At 42.2% G+C, this 14,223-nt stretch overlaps 1 protein-coding gene across 3 annotated transcripts in view; it reads right to left on the reverse strand.

Moving 5' to 3' along the window:
* LOC111872216 (ubiquitin-conjugating enzyme E2 Q1) overlaps positions 1-14,223 on the reverse strand; it is a 50,238-nt gene that overhangs the window by 11,146 nt on the left and 24,869 nt on the right. For 2 of the 3 annotated variants that reach the window (XM_023865878.2, XM_033754613.1), the window contains 2 exons: positions 13,122-13,337; positions 8,151-8,217 (listed from right to left, as the gene is read on the reverse strand). In XM_023865878.2, coding sequence (XP_023721646.1) covers positions 8,151-8,217; positions 13,122-13,337 — 283 coding nt within the window. The remainder of the gene's footprint in view (positions 1-8,150; positions 8,218-13,121; positions 13,338-14,223) is intronic. The other variant, XM_023865879.2, reaches the window with a different exon arrangement.

Raw genomic sequence — 14,223 nt, forward strand, 5'->3', positions numbered from 1 at the left:
AATTCATGATTCTCACTACCTTTTTCATAAAAATGTATCTTCACATGCTCATTTGGTGCCAACCCTGTCCAATCTGACCTTCTGTATAACTACCTTATATTCTGACATTTCTTTTGCCATTGTCATGAGTGAACCTTTCCTATATGCACTTCTTACATTCCACACTAAACAACTTATATACAATTTATATTGTTTTCTGAGAGGAAGAGAGTAAGTTTCACAATGTTCATATTTTCCTATGTCTGAAAAACTCAACTAGTGTCTTAAAGCAATGCATTAAAAATATTCCTCCGCAGTTTATTAAACACTTAATGAGTAGAAAGAATTTGGCATTTTAATAAGATGGAGTGATATCTGACTTACAAAGGATATTTCTGCTGAAACGACTGTGGACTATAGACTTCTATCTCCTTGTTTTCCCTACTTAGTAATTTTATTTCTCAACACATATGAGACCACAACATATCACAATCTACAAACACGTGATGAAGGACGAAAAATAATCATAATTCAGAATCCTTCCTCAAAATGAGCCCCCCCCCCACACACATACACACACAAAAGTAAACACTGATATGTTCTTCCTTTACCTTAAGGATATCAATTTTAGTGTTTACATTAGCTCATCATCATTTCAGCATCAAACCTACTGAGACCTGTTACAAATATTAGGAAATGATCCTTTCATGGTTTCAGCCATCTTCTCAAATTTCATTTTTCTTTTAATGATATTTTAACATCCTGTAACATATTCTGATTCCTTGTGCAGTATTCTGTTTTTGTTAGCCATTTTACAAAATTCTACACCTAATTTGTAAATGGGCCTAATATTAGTGAGAGTTTTAAGCAAGGGATTAAGGAACAGCAGTTAACAAGGCCCTAATTCACGACTTTCTACTCCAGGCCTCATAACCTAACATGTGCAATACTTCTGACTCAAACTTGTTAAGCATACAGACAATTATGTCAGAGCATGAGCTATCATTACAATTAAATTCACCAACAAACATCAAAAGCCATTATATTGTAACGTGTTTCATTACTGAATACGCCGTAGAGATGGTTAATTGGTTTATTTAACAATCTACAAATAACGGCTACAATTAATTATAACACAGTTGCGGGGTTTCACACTTTATAACCCTATGCGCAATAATCTGTTACCACAGTTGCGGGGTTTCACACTTTATAACCCTATGCGCAAATCAGTTCCTCTGTCTTCAGTAGTCTACACGTTTACAGTATGGGAGCTATGTATCACTGTATCACACACTCCCAATTATACATTCACACACACGTCCAGTTCTTCTTTCCGCGACGGCTGCTATACTCCAACTGTAGTCAGCTGATTGGAGAACTGTTGATAACACACTCGCTCGACTACTACTTAGCTTGGCAACTGTTACGTTACAACTGGTTCGTAGCTGCTGTGCAGTTCCCTTATATAGCCGCAGTGTTGTCTGTTGCGTGCCACGTCACAGTAGGAAGTGGTGCCGCGTTACCGTGTTTGCATATAGCCTAGCATCGCTGTTACCTCGCACCGCCTTACATCACTGCGCGTTGCGCGTTACGTTACCGTGCGGAGGGGGGGAAGGGAGCGCTGACTCATCCGCCATGTCACTGTGGCCTGAGTTGCCACGTTGCTGCTGGGTAGGGAGGGGTTCTCCGTTGCCCAACATCTCACACTGCTCCCTCCTTAAGGCTGTTCATCCCAAATAGCCTAACGGTACATCCCCGTTCCTTTGCTTCGGAGGCTACTCTTGCAGCATCTGTTCTCCGGCCATTACAACTGCTCCCTTCTTAAGACCAACTCGTCTCGAGCGGTTTCCTTTCAGCTCGCCAGAAGATCCAGTTGTGTCCCATTCATCCATCACTTTCATTCTATGGCACATTCACTCTCTCTGGGGAGGTTGGTTCTTCTACATTACCGGTTCCTCCTCTGCTTGAAGTCTTCTTTTCCATTTTGGAGGTGGTTAACACTTCCACAGTGTCCAGTCTTTATGTCTTCCATGAGAAGTTCCTTATGTCGACATTAACAGCCCTTGATGTGTTGTTTGCACTTGCTGACGTTGATGTTCCTCCTGGTCTTCCCGCCACTTGCTGGCATGAGACCATGGCGCCAAGTCCTCTCTCCGGCATCCAAAGGTTCCCTGGGGAGTTTCCTTCTTGAAGGAATTTCTCCAACGTCGTGCCACTGTCGCGCGATGGGATGTCTTCCTGCAGGGGGCAGCCAACTTCTTCTGGGATCCACTCTTTTCCCGCATCGAATTCTTCATATTCCACTTCTTTCGGTCCCTACGCCTTTTCTTCTTCGGTTCTCCGACCGGCATTACTTCAGCGTCTTGTATGGGGTACCTCTCATAACCCTGCCGCCTCAGGTTTCCTGTTCGCTGAGGCCGGCTTTTCTCCTTCTGGACGTGCCTCTGTTTCTCGGCAGGCCATCGTCACTCTGACCGGTATCACTATGGGGACCTCCTCTTGTTTTGCTGCTGCAGGTTTCGTGTCCACTGAGGCCAGCTTTCCTTCTTGTAGATGTGCCTCTATCTTTTAGCAGGCCGCCATCTCATTGTGGTTGGCATTCACCCTTTTGATGGTGAGTGCGTAGTGTGGGGGCCTTAATGAATATGCCGGCATTCGCCTCCTCTGCCGGCCGTCGCTCGTTTCCCGATGGTTGTGTACCCTTCCTGTTCGTAGGGGCAGTTATTCGCGAAGTGGCCCAGTTTTCCACAACTCCAGCACCCTGATTGTCTTCCATCTCCTCGATGGGTGGGGGACGATCAGTACTTCCGGTATGTCTTGGTGCTACCTTCGTGAGGTCTAGCTGCTATCAGTACCGCTTGCAGCTCTAGCGCTCATCAGAGGGCCTCGTTTACCTTCTTGTCACCTCCTAGCAGCAGCTGGATCTTTATATCAGCATCTCGTATTCCATATACGAAGGCTGTTCCTGCCTCTCTTCTTATGTGGTCTGCAGGTAGATTGGGGTAGGCACAATGGGAAAGCAGTTCAATGGCCGTGGCAAAGTCTTGCAGGGATTCTCCAGGTTTCTGGGTACTTGTTGTTCTTAATTGGCAGCGGTAGGCAGCTGCAAAGTGTTGGTCCCCGAAACGGTCCTCTAGAGCCTGAAGAGTTTCCTCATAAGTGGCATTTGCCGGAATGCCGGGTAGCATTTCTGCCACCCGGCCCTTCGGAGCGGTGATCAGGTATATTAATTTTTCCCTGTCCGACCATTGGTTGTGTTCTGCTACGGTCTCGAACTGTCGCCGGAACACACTCCATGTTTAATTCCCGTTGAATGTCGGTGGCTGAGCTGTGCTCGCGACGATCGTTGATGTATTTCCCTGCTTGGCCTCCATTTGCACCATGTCCAACCGGGCCTGGAGCTTGTGTTTGGTTTCATCAATTGCTGCGCAGGTTTCATTGTAGTTTTTCGTCAGGTTTTCCTGGAGTTTATCTGTCCGTGCGCAGAGGGACACTTCAATCTGCTCAGTTATTTCTGACTGGAGAGTCTGTCTGTCGTGTTCAAAGATCGCAAAAATGTTTTCAATTCTATGTTGGATTGTCTCATTCAACTCTGACTGCACAGATCACATTTCTGCCTTCATTTCTTCCTTTTCGGTTTCGATTTTCTCTCGCAGTTTTTCTTGGCCGACTCTCCTCTCCTCTCAGTTGGCCTCCATAATGGCCAGCAACTCCTTATGGCCGGTTTTCCATTTGGCCTCCATCTCTTCTTGGTAGGATTTCATGTTGGCATCCATTCTGTCCTGATGGATCTGGAACATTTCTTGCAGCTGCACTCGGTCAGCATCTGCTCTTACTCGGTTTGCCCTCATCTCTTTCAGCATTTCTTCCTTCTCCGCCTTCCTTTCTTCCTTCTCGATCTTTCTATCGGCCTCTGCCTTCGCCAACATTTCGATTATTCGCTGCATCTCCATTTTGTAGTAGTAAAGTACCTGATGCACAACAATCTGTTTGTGGCGTGTTTAAGTTCATCCCACTTCTGACACCAATGTAACGTGTCTTGAGTTCGAATCTCGTTGATCACGTGTGTAAGTCCAAATCCCACTTCTGACACCAGTGTAACATGTTTCGTTACTGAATACGCCGTAGAGATGGTTAATTGGTTTATTTAACAATCTACAAATAACGGCTACAATTAATTATAACACAGTTGCGGGGTTTCACACTTTATAACCCTAATCGCAATAATCTGTTACCACTGTTGCGGGGTTTCACACTTTATAACCCTATGCGCAAATCAGTTCACTCTGTCTTCAGCAGTCTACACGTTTACAGTAGCGGAGCTATACAAGTCTTATCTGAATTACACACTCCAAATATAACTGTACTACAGCACTCACTAAGTCTCGAAAGCACACAATAAGTCTTCCGCTCGCTGAATTCTTAGTTATCGCACACTGTCACATAAAATCTTGTAACCATGCATTCGGGTCTTCTTCTCGCGACTGCTGCTATATTTCAACTCTGCTCGCAGGCTGCTGCCTTGAGGACTGTTAATAACACACTGGCTCTCGCTTGCTGCTCAGCCGGCTTTTATTCCGTTCGCTGTTACCTCGCGCCGTCTTACGTCACCGCACGTTGCACATTACATTACCGTGCGGAGGGGGGGAGGGGAGCGCTGACTCACCCGCCACGTCACTGTGGCCTGAGTTGCCACGTTGCTGCTGGGTAGGGAGGGGTTCTCCGTTGCGCAACATGTCACAATATTAACCTTTAAACACCAGACTATTCAAATGGTGGTGGTTTCAGCAGGCCAGAGTTTATTTAAATGCCTGCTGTTGATCTGCATTTAAATGTCCATTCCTGTTAGCGTGCTTACTCTGTATTTGAAAGTGCTGTATCTAATATTATTTTTATGATAAATGAATGGAATTAACTTTGTTTTTATCAGCAAAGAACACAGTGTCGCATATTAGAAAATAAGATTTGAAAATATGTAGACAAAAGTTATAAACTACTTTTTGACGAGTACTGTAAAAATAGTGCCTCACTTCTTCACATAGTAGTTCTGCATTATAAAATCACTCTTGCTTGTAACACTTGAAATATTTTTGCATTCTCTGGGGCCATAAAACAGTTGGAAGGAATAAAGTCATCTGGTTCTCTGCTGGCAAGTTTCACGTCTTGTCACATCTTCAGATATCCCTGTCTTTTGACTAAAGGAGAGAAAAGTGAAAACATGACCTTTCAGGAAAGGCTATGCAGGATATTTCCATTGTTTCCTACTTGAATGCCAAGCCCTGCCACTGCAACTGCGAGAAAATATTGCCCTTTCTACGGTATCAACAAACGCTTGCATCGCAGCTGAGATACAGAGTGCATTCGATTTTCTCTGAGTTCATAGAGAATTTGAATTTTGTAGTTTCATTTTATCATACAATGGTAATTGTAATGGCGCAAGGGTTATGTACAAGTAGATATGTTTTTTTGGGTAAATTTGGAATAAGTATATCTAGACTTTTAGATTAAGAAACAGAAATGATGAAACGTACCACGAAGCTTAGGTTTGCAAAAGAAGTGTAACAGGCTATAGCTTAGCAATCAGAATGCTAGCACGACAGCGTAATAACGCTGACATTGAGGAAGAAGCTATATGAAGTAGGCCATAAACACTATGGCAGGAGGAAAACGCTGAGTCGGAGAAGGTGGTAGACCCGAAAGAGTCAACCCCTTCTTGATAAACAGCCAATGAGTGGGCCACATCGACCCGAATTTACGTCAGAATGGGCGGGCTAACACACCCCGGAACCCAACGAATCAGCAAAAAGAGGGTACATAAACCCTAGAAGAATCAATCAAAAAAACCTTTTGACTTTTGACTTTTTAATATTATTAAGTGACATAGAGTTCAGCCAGAGGCTATCGCCGAGAGAGCGATGGCAATGAGTGGGCGTTGGTTGGTGATGGCGAGCATCTGTTTCTTCAGCTCAAGTAAGTGAACCAACTTCATATAGCCGTGAACAATAAGTGTGATAATATTAAAGTGCAACCCCAAAGAGAGAAAGTGCAAGCTAGAGGGACTAGGTTCACTAAGAGATACAGAGGCGTAGAATACCCGACAGCGGGGTGACAGGAGATAGAACTAATGTGGTGCTACAGGGTCATCATCAAATGTAATACGAACCGACGAACGTTGGCAAAGTGTGTATATAGTATCTATATAGCGACATAGGGAAATAGCATAGGCATGAGCTGTGATATTAATCCAACCTAGCATTTCCTTAAGTGTTACCCCCTTCCCTAACGACTGCAGCCCCTCCCAAAGCTTCGGCGAATCGCGAGTTAAGCCAGGGCTCGTGACGTAATCAATGATACGTTTACTAGAGTTTTCTTGACATAACAAGATGGTGGCAGCATACTAAACCGGGTGACAGAGCGGGATACCTCCACGCCCCGTCACCTCGGCGTAACAGTGGCGACAGCGGTGAGATAACCAATCCACCCGTCATAAGGACGTAAGGGCATAACAGTGGTGGCAGCGGTGGGATACCTCCACGCCCCCCTGCCACCACGGCATAACAGTAATGAAACGTTGTTTGGAAGATGATGAAATTGAAAGGCAGCTGAAATGAAGATATTTGACGTGGGACTGTACTTTCTTGGGTGCTTTAAAGAGTATTACACAAAGGCAATATTCAGTTATATGACGCATGGGTTGAACTCTGTATATATGTCAAGCATATAAGAAGAAAATGTCTGTATACTGAACTTTACTATATTTAAAAATAAATATTTAGGATTGTGCAAATGCTTCCACTAGCAGCGTGTGTGCACACTTCCGCCAGTGGGATGTAAATGCCCAACTGCACAAATCGGGGTACTCTGGCCACTTCCACCATACTCAACAGTGTACCGATCAGTGCACTTCAGATGCTAAAGGTTAAAATAAATACTGAATGCCATTCGTTAGAACCTCTACATTAAGTGACAGAATTCAAAAGAAAACTATAAGTGAAACACCATTGTTACCACTAGTGCAATACTGTCAAATTCTGAAATTTTGTGATAATACATGTTCAAAGAACATGCAACTTTGTTAAGGAAACTGTTTGTAGACTGTAAATATGAGGGGCGTTCAAGTTCTAAGGTCTCCGATTTTTTTTCTCAGGACTGGGAGCAGATAGACACATGCGGTTTAGTTTAAAATACATGTGCACTCTTTGTGAATGCGTGACAGAGATGGCAGAACTCTACGGCACACAGAACTCTAGTGGTAGCCGCGAGAGTGAGGAGTGTTTCTGATACTTAAAATGGCGACGTTTTCATTACAAGAACAGCGAGTAATCATTCGTTTTCTCCACTTGCGTGGTGCGACACCCATTGAAATTCATCGCCAGTTGAGTGAGACGTGTGGTGATGGTGTCATGAATGTGAAAAATGTGCGTTCGTGGCCGTGACAGTTCAAAGAAGGCCAAACATCGTGTGACAACAAACCAAAACAATCTTGGCCTCGCACCAGCCGGTCTGACAACATGGTCAAGTGAGTTGAGAAAGTTGTTTTGGAGGATCACCGACTGAGTGTAAAAACATAGCCTCCAAAGTTGGCATTTCCGTGGGATCTGTGCACAAAATCCTGCATGAAGACCTGCGAATGTGGAAAGTGTCCTCCAGGTGGTTGCCACGAATTCTGGCGGATGACCACAAGGCTGCATGCATGGCAATTTGCCAGGCGATGTTGACACGTGATGAAGGCATGAATGGGACTTTCTTTTCATCAACTGTGACAATTGATCAGACATGGATGCCATTTTTCAATCCGCTATTGCATCAGCAATTTTCCAGTTGTCAAAACAGACTCCTACAGAAGCGTTCGCAGCGGCCATGGAATCATGGTGTCGACACTGTGAAAAATGTGTACGGCTGCAGGGAGATTACGTTGAAAAGTGACAGAAGTTTTGAATTTTTTGTATGAGTATTGTGTGAGAAAAAAATCGGAGACCTTAGAACTTGAATGCACAACGTACAATATGGCAACTGTGAAGATTCTACATCTATCTTTCAATTTTAATAGCAAAGGTTGATGAACCAGCTTGGTTTTACTTAGACCATAAATCACATCATATATTTCTTGTTATATAAATTTCTCCACTTCCACTTCCCATATTACTTTGTGCTTAAGAACTGACACTTACCATTTTTCTCATGAATCTGAACTAGGGATTTGAATGACTGCTGTGCTCTGGCCAAGCTGTACTGACCCTGTAGAAAAAAAAAAGAAGAGTTCCTTATGTTAAATATTTAAACATTCAGAAAGAAGTGACCCCCAATGCATGACTTTGTGAAGTATGTACAATTGCAGGATAAAATTCTAAAGCCTGTTGCTCTTCTGAACAATAGCTGAATTGCACACTTCAATAACATAAATTCCTAAGGATCCACTATAAGCATACTTAAAATCAATCTACATCTTTCAATTATTCACACAGCTGGAAAATTGTAACACTTTACTCTTTGTTGAGTAAGCAAATATATGGATTTTCAGTATCTTGGCTTAATTTGGTTCATGCATATACAGCATCCCTCTCATGTCTTCAGTTATGGCCTGTGATAAATAAATCTGCCACAACACAAAACATGACAACTGAACAATCCCCATTATTCTACTGTCCTATTCATCCATCACAACAGTTGCTAGTAGCAAATGCAATAACATTTCCCACTGAACTACAGGACACATAACACATTTAATCAATTGTCCACATATGGCAGACACATTAATATTTCCTTGGCCTTCATGAGGAGTGTTCCCTCTTATTTATCCTGTTGTCTTAATAGATATGTAGTGCGATGGTATGTTATGTATTGCAAGAATCCACCATGGCATGTAACAAGAAACTGAGTACCATCACATGATGGATGTACCATTCTTTGAAGATTATGTACTGTTCTTTGAAGATTCTGCCGGTTCTAAGATTAATTCATGAGAATCAAGAGATATTAAAAGACCTGTCTCATAAAATTTCCATGTCAATGCCATTATTGACAATCCAAACCCAAAACATCACTAGATTACTGCCTGCCTCTTCCACATTTTACAGCAAACACAGTACTACCTGCCTACATTCAATACACTGGTCTAATGTCACTTGTGAGATCACTTATTGTAGAAGATTTTCTTAGACTACCTAAGTTATTAGTGCTGCAGCACACATTTCCACAACACATTTGTAACTTCACACATGGATTCCAGTACCAATGCCATAAAAGAAGTAAAGCTATCCCTGTAACAGGCCGTGAAGGCCCATAGGGTTTTGAAACGTTGAGGGTCCCACATTATCTAGACAATGGGCTCAAATATGGTGGTAAGGTTGTCAGCCTTACGCACCAGCCATGCTTTACTCCCATGGATAATTATTTAATTAATTGCTGGTACTCATTTCTGTTAGAGGCTGATTCAACCCCAGGGCCATAGTGCAGCTGGAAGGAATAGGTCAACTGAAAAAATTCAATGACCTCATCAGGACTTGAACCTGCAACCTTCAGGCTTGTAGCATAGCCCCTCAACCAACTACACTACTGTGTACCCCTACCAGTGCCATAACTGAAGGCTGATGTTCACAATAGGAATAATAACCAACAGCCTTATCAGAAAATGCATTGGACTGAGGACACTGTTTTTGACACTCCAATGCTTTAGAAAACAATGTCCTGGAACCAGTCATTTTTTCACTTCAGTGACAGAAGTACGAGGGGGGAACCAAAAATAACCGGAATTTATTTTTGTTATTTTTTATTTTTGCATTTTTATTGAACTGTATATTAGTCCCTTTCAAAGTATTGTCCATGTGCATTAATGCACTTGTCCCAACGCTTTTGCCACTGCTCAGAACAGTGCTCGAATTCTTGAGGCTGGATACTGTTCAAAGCCTTTAGCGTGTTTTCTTTGACTTAATCCACATCACGGAATCGCTTTCCTTTCAGACTTCTCTTCATCCGTGGAAACAAAAAAAAGTCCGACGGAGCCAGGTCGGGTGAGTAAGGTGGATGAGGCACAATCAACATGTTGTTGCTTGTCAAAAACTGTCGGACCGTCAAAGCTGTGTGGGCTGGAGCATTGTCGTTGTGAAGCAACCAGTTCCCATTTCTCCAAATTTCGGACCGTTTTCGTCGCACACTCTCTCGTAATCTTCGTTAACACATCCAGGTAAAAATGTTGGTTCACTGTTTGTCCTGGCGGAACGAACTCTTTGTGGACAATGCCATTCACATCAAAAAAACAAATCAACATTGTTTTCACATTGGATCGCACTTGACGCGCTTTCTTCGGTCGTGGTGAAGTTGGAGTTTTCCACTGGCTTGATGATTGCTTTGATTCTGGATCGTACCCGTAGCACCAAGACTCATCGCCAGTCACAATTCTTTTAAGAAATTCTGGATCGTTCTGCACTTCACTCTTCAAGTCGCGGCAAACATTCACGCGGTTTTCTCTTTGGTCATCTCCGAGCAAGCGAGGAACAAATTTTGCAGACACCCGTCTCATGTGCAAACCTTCGGTTAAAATTCGCTGGACCGTGCTCCATGAGATGTTCGTTTCCTCAGAAAGTTGGTCAATGGTCTTTCGACGATCTTCATCAATTGCACGTTTGATTTTGGCAATGTTTTCGTCATTTCTTCCTGTCGAAGGACGCCCGGGGCGTGGCATGTCTTCTGTTGACATGTTGCCAGATTTGAAACGGGAAAACCACTCGTAGACCTGTGATTTCCCCAAAGCATCATCATTAAAGGCTTGCCGAAGCATCCCAACAGTCTCGGCTGCAGTTTTCCCTAACAGAAAGCAAAATTTCACGCACACTCTTTGTTCCTTCTGGTCGGCCATCTCACTAATCGCCAAAGGGTTGAAACAGGAACGCACACAACAGAGCACCACAGACAAACCACTTAACTCAGACTGACGCCAGCTCACTAACAGTCGCGGGAGACCCCCAGCTAACACCACCTAGCAGCACAACTCGTAACTACAAAGCATGCGCGTGCAACAGGTCGGTTCCGGTTATTTTTGGGTCCCCCTTCGTATGTGTGTTACCTCTAGAGACAGATTATATAAAATAAGGTCCATACTTGATAAAACAATAACATTTCAGCCATGTACACCCCCAAACAAAATTTAGCATTTGAGAAAGGGATGTTAGACTGGAGACACTAAGATTCTAAGTATACAATCCTGCAACAGTTCAGGGCTGCAGCATGGATCAGCAGTCAGCATCAGGCTACATTTTATACTCGTAAACTGATGATCCATGATGCAAGTGCCACCCCCATTCAGGATACTGTGCTTGAACTAATGAACCCCAATCAACCTGGGAGCACAGTACATACACACAATATTACAATAGTGTTTATATGGCAAAAGACCTGCATGAACAAAATTGAGGAATATGGTGAAAATCAGGGAATAATGGAAATCAAACCTGGGACCTTATGAACATTAGACTGTGGATACTTTGGTGGTCTAGTGGTTAGCATACCAGCCCAGTGGTTAAAAAGGTCTCAGGTTTGACTCCACCTATGACCACTGATCCCAATACAAAAAATAATTAAAAACATGCACATGTAACGTGAAGATGGAGCACAGCCAACCACCAAAACATTTTGCTCATCAAATGTACCTCATATAAGGGAATATATCAAACACAATATTGGCAGAATACCTTGTGCTCATTCATATACACTAGGCCTCAAAATAAACCATGCTGACAGGATAACATTCTTGAAATGCTGCATCTGACAGATAAAATGCGAAATACTTTCTATTTAAACAATCTAGTGTCTGAGTGTATATGAATTGGCTCCAAATTTACAATGATCTGTACAACTCAGACTGGTAACACTATGTCACGTCACATCACAGCTTGCTGTGCCACAACACCATGGTACAGTCTTCCTTCAACAGGCTGTCTCCAAACTATACAGCATTAGAACCGAGAAAAATGTAATTTTCAGAGATTCCAATGCCGAGAATATTAGGACATTTAGGGAGAAAATAACAGGCCTTCACCAAATGTTATTAGGGTGACAAATTCAGGAATGAGATAGCAGGAACATATTGTGGTTTTCTGGGTGACAGCAACACAGAAGTGGAAGTTGCTTCAATTATGATAGTAGTGAAGTATGGTATCAAAAGATGATTTTTGAGAGTTACACTTTGTGGGTGAATTTCCAAGTTTTGGTCAGAACTACAGTTCATTTCAGAAGGGGCATCTACAACATGGAATGAAGTGACTCAGATACGCACATCTGTAGAATTGGATTTGGAGTCCCATACTTTTTTTCACACATCAGGTGCTCCAGGGTTATACATTCAACAGTCTGCATGGAACAGGTTCATGAAGGTGGTACAGAATTATTTTTGCTCTGTCAGTTCAACAGTTTGTGTTGACATATCTACACAACAATGAACGGCTGGTTTCAGTGGTTTTCTTTTCTGATTCTTCATACCATTTCCATGCTTCAGGGAATGTTTGATTTTAGCTCAAAGTTCAATGATATCCTTTTCGACCAGACATGGCATTTCTTTTTGCCAGTTTGATGTGCTTCATCACTGTAACCTGGATTTGTGGTGGTGCCTTTGCCATAAAAACTCTCAGCACACTTGTCAATAATTAAGTTGCACCACTGCTGAGTGTTCATCTCCAATATCTAAACTAGAACGTTATATACTACTGGCAGAATTAACAGGTTAAGCTACATTTTGTATGTTAAGTTCTATCACTGACAAAAATAAGCATAAGTTTACCGTAAAAACCACACACTGATTCCAATTCCAGAAATGCAGCTGTGACTTATTAGACAGATATTGTCCCATGACAATATTACTTCAGAAACCGTAGCTCCTTATTTTATGAATGGATAACTACTGTTGTGTTTTTGTGAAACTGACAGAATCTGTTCAGTGAAGTCAATTATTGGCAACACAACACTTGTAAACATAACATCTGATTCAAACAGGAGTTCCAGGAAGCTCACGTTTGTCAATATTAATTTACATATGATTTGATATCTGCACAACTATCCAGGATGTCAGTCACTTAAATCAATAAGGAAGGCGTATTTCTGAAGTAACATTTACTTCTATAACTCTGGCCTGGAACACTGCCATACAGTACCTGGTTACAAACCTTGGCGGCACCAAACTGTATCCTTGCCTTTCCTTTCACTAATGTTGCAGCTATTTGCATGATGACAGCTTCTACTGTGTACGCTGAACTCCATCCCTGTTTCGTGAGCAGTTCCATGCAGATAGCTCCACCCACTAGAACATAACCTCCGGAGATGATTGGATGGACCACACGCACAAATGGTGGCTCAAAAGGATACGTTTCCTAGATTTGAAAAAGTTAGTCCATCAAAGAAATCGCAATGTTCAATCATAAAAACTGAAACATTTCTTCAGTATTCAAGTTTGTTAACATATGCTCGGTAGTGAATCCTCCGTACTTTTCAAGCTGGTTAATTAACCTTTCAATGACATAGGACATTTAATTCCTACTCACTCCGTGAGATGGAGGATATTTAAACATTTAAAATGGTAAATGCAACATTTCACCTAAAGTGTAATAAATTGGGAAAAACTGAAGTTTTGTTTTTCTGATTTTCATACGACACGACATTCAGTCAGAAATGTATGAAATGTATATAGAATCGGTGTATTGATCCACAATGCTTTACAATTATTTTTTGGCACAGTAGGCCTATAAAAATTAGGAACAGTATCATATTATCTTAGAATTTCAGCTGGGTGTGTTAGTCCTGAAAACAGTCCACACAGACTTGAAAGGATTTTGACAATGGTGTATACTGTACAGAACTATAAGGCTTATTTTGGGCTTTATCCATCATCTGGTGTATATATAAGACAAAAACCGCAACATTTCAGAGACTGGATCTGTCTCCATCCTCAGGTGGATGGGCCAGGATAGATCTACTCAGCTGGGCCCCTTAGAGAGAGCTAGTCTCAATCACTGAACAAACACCTGTCAGTAGAGAACAACCTATGAACACTTGACAACAGGTTCCATCATTGAGAGATAAGAATAAAATCACAATAAAAGACAAGCTAAAACTTTTGTGCCAAACATGCACATGTCAAAAATGTGATAAAACAGTGGTATGGATTAAGTTCCAGGAATTAAGTTAAAAACGAGGGTAAAAAATATAGAGGATGTATAGCTAATTATGCAGGTAAAGAATCATGCCCCCAAGGTGACT

This window comes from Cryptotermes secundus, unplaced genomic scaffold, assembly GCF_002891405.2.
Source record: "Cryptotermes secundus unplaced genomic scaffold, Csec_1.0 scaffold710, whole genome shotgun sequence".
NCBI lineage: Eukaryota > Metazoa > Arthropoda > Insecta > Blattodea > Kalotermitidae > Cryptotermes > Cryptotermes secundus.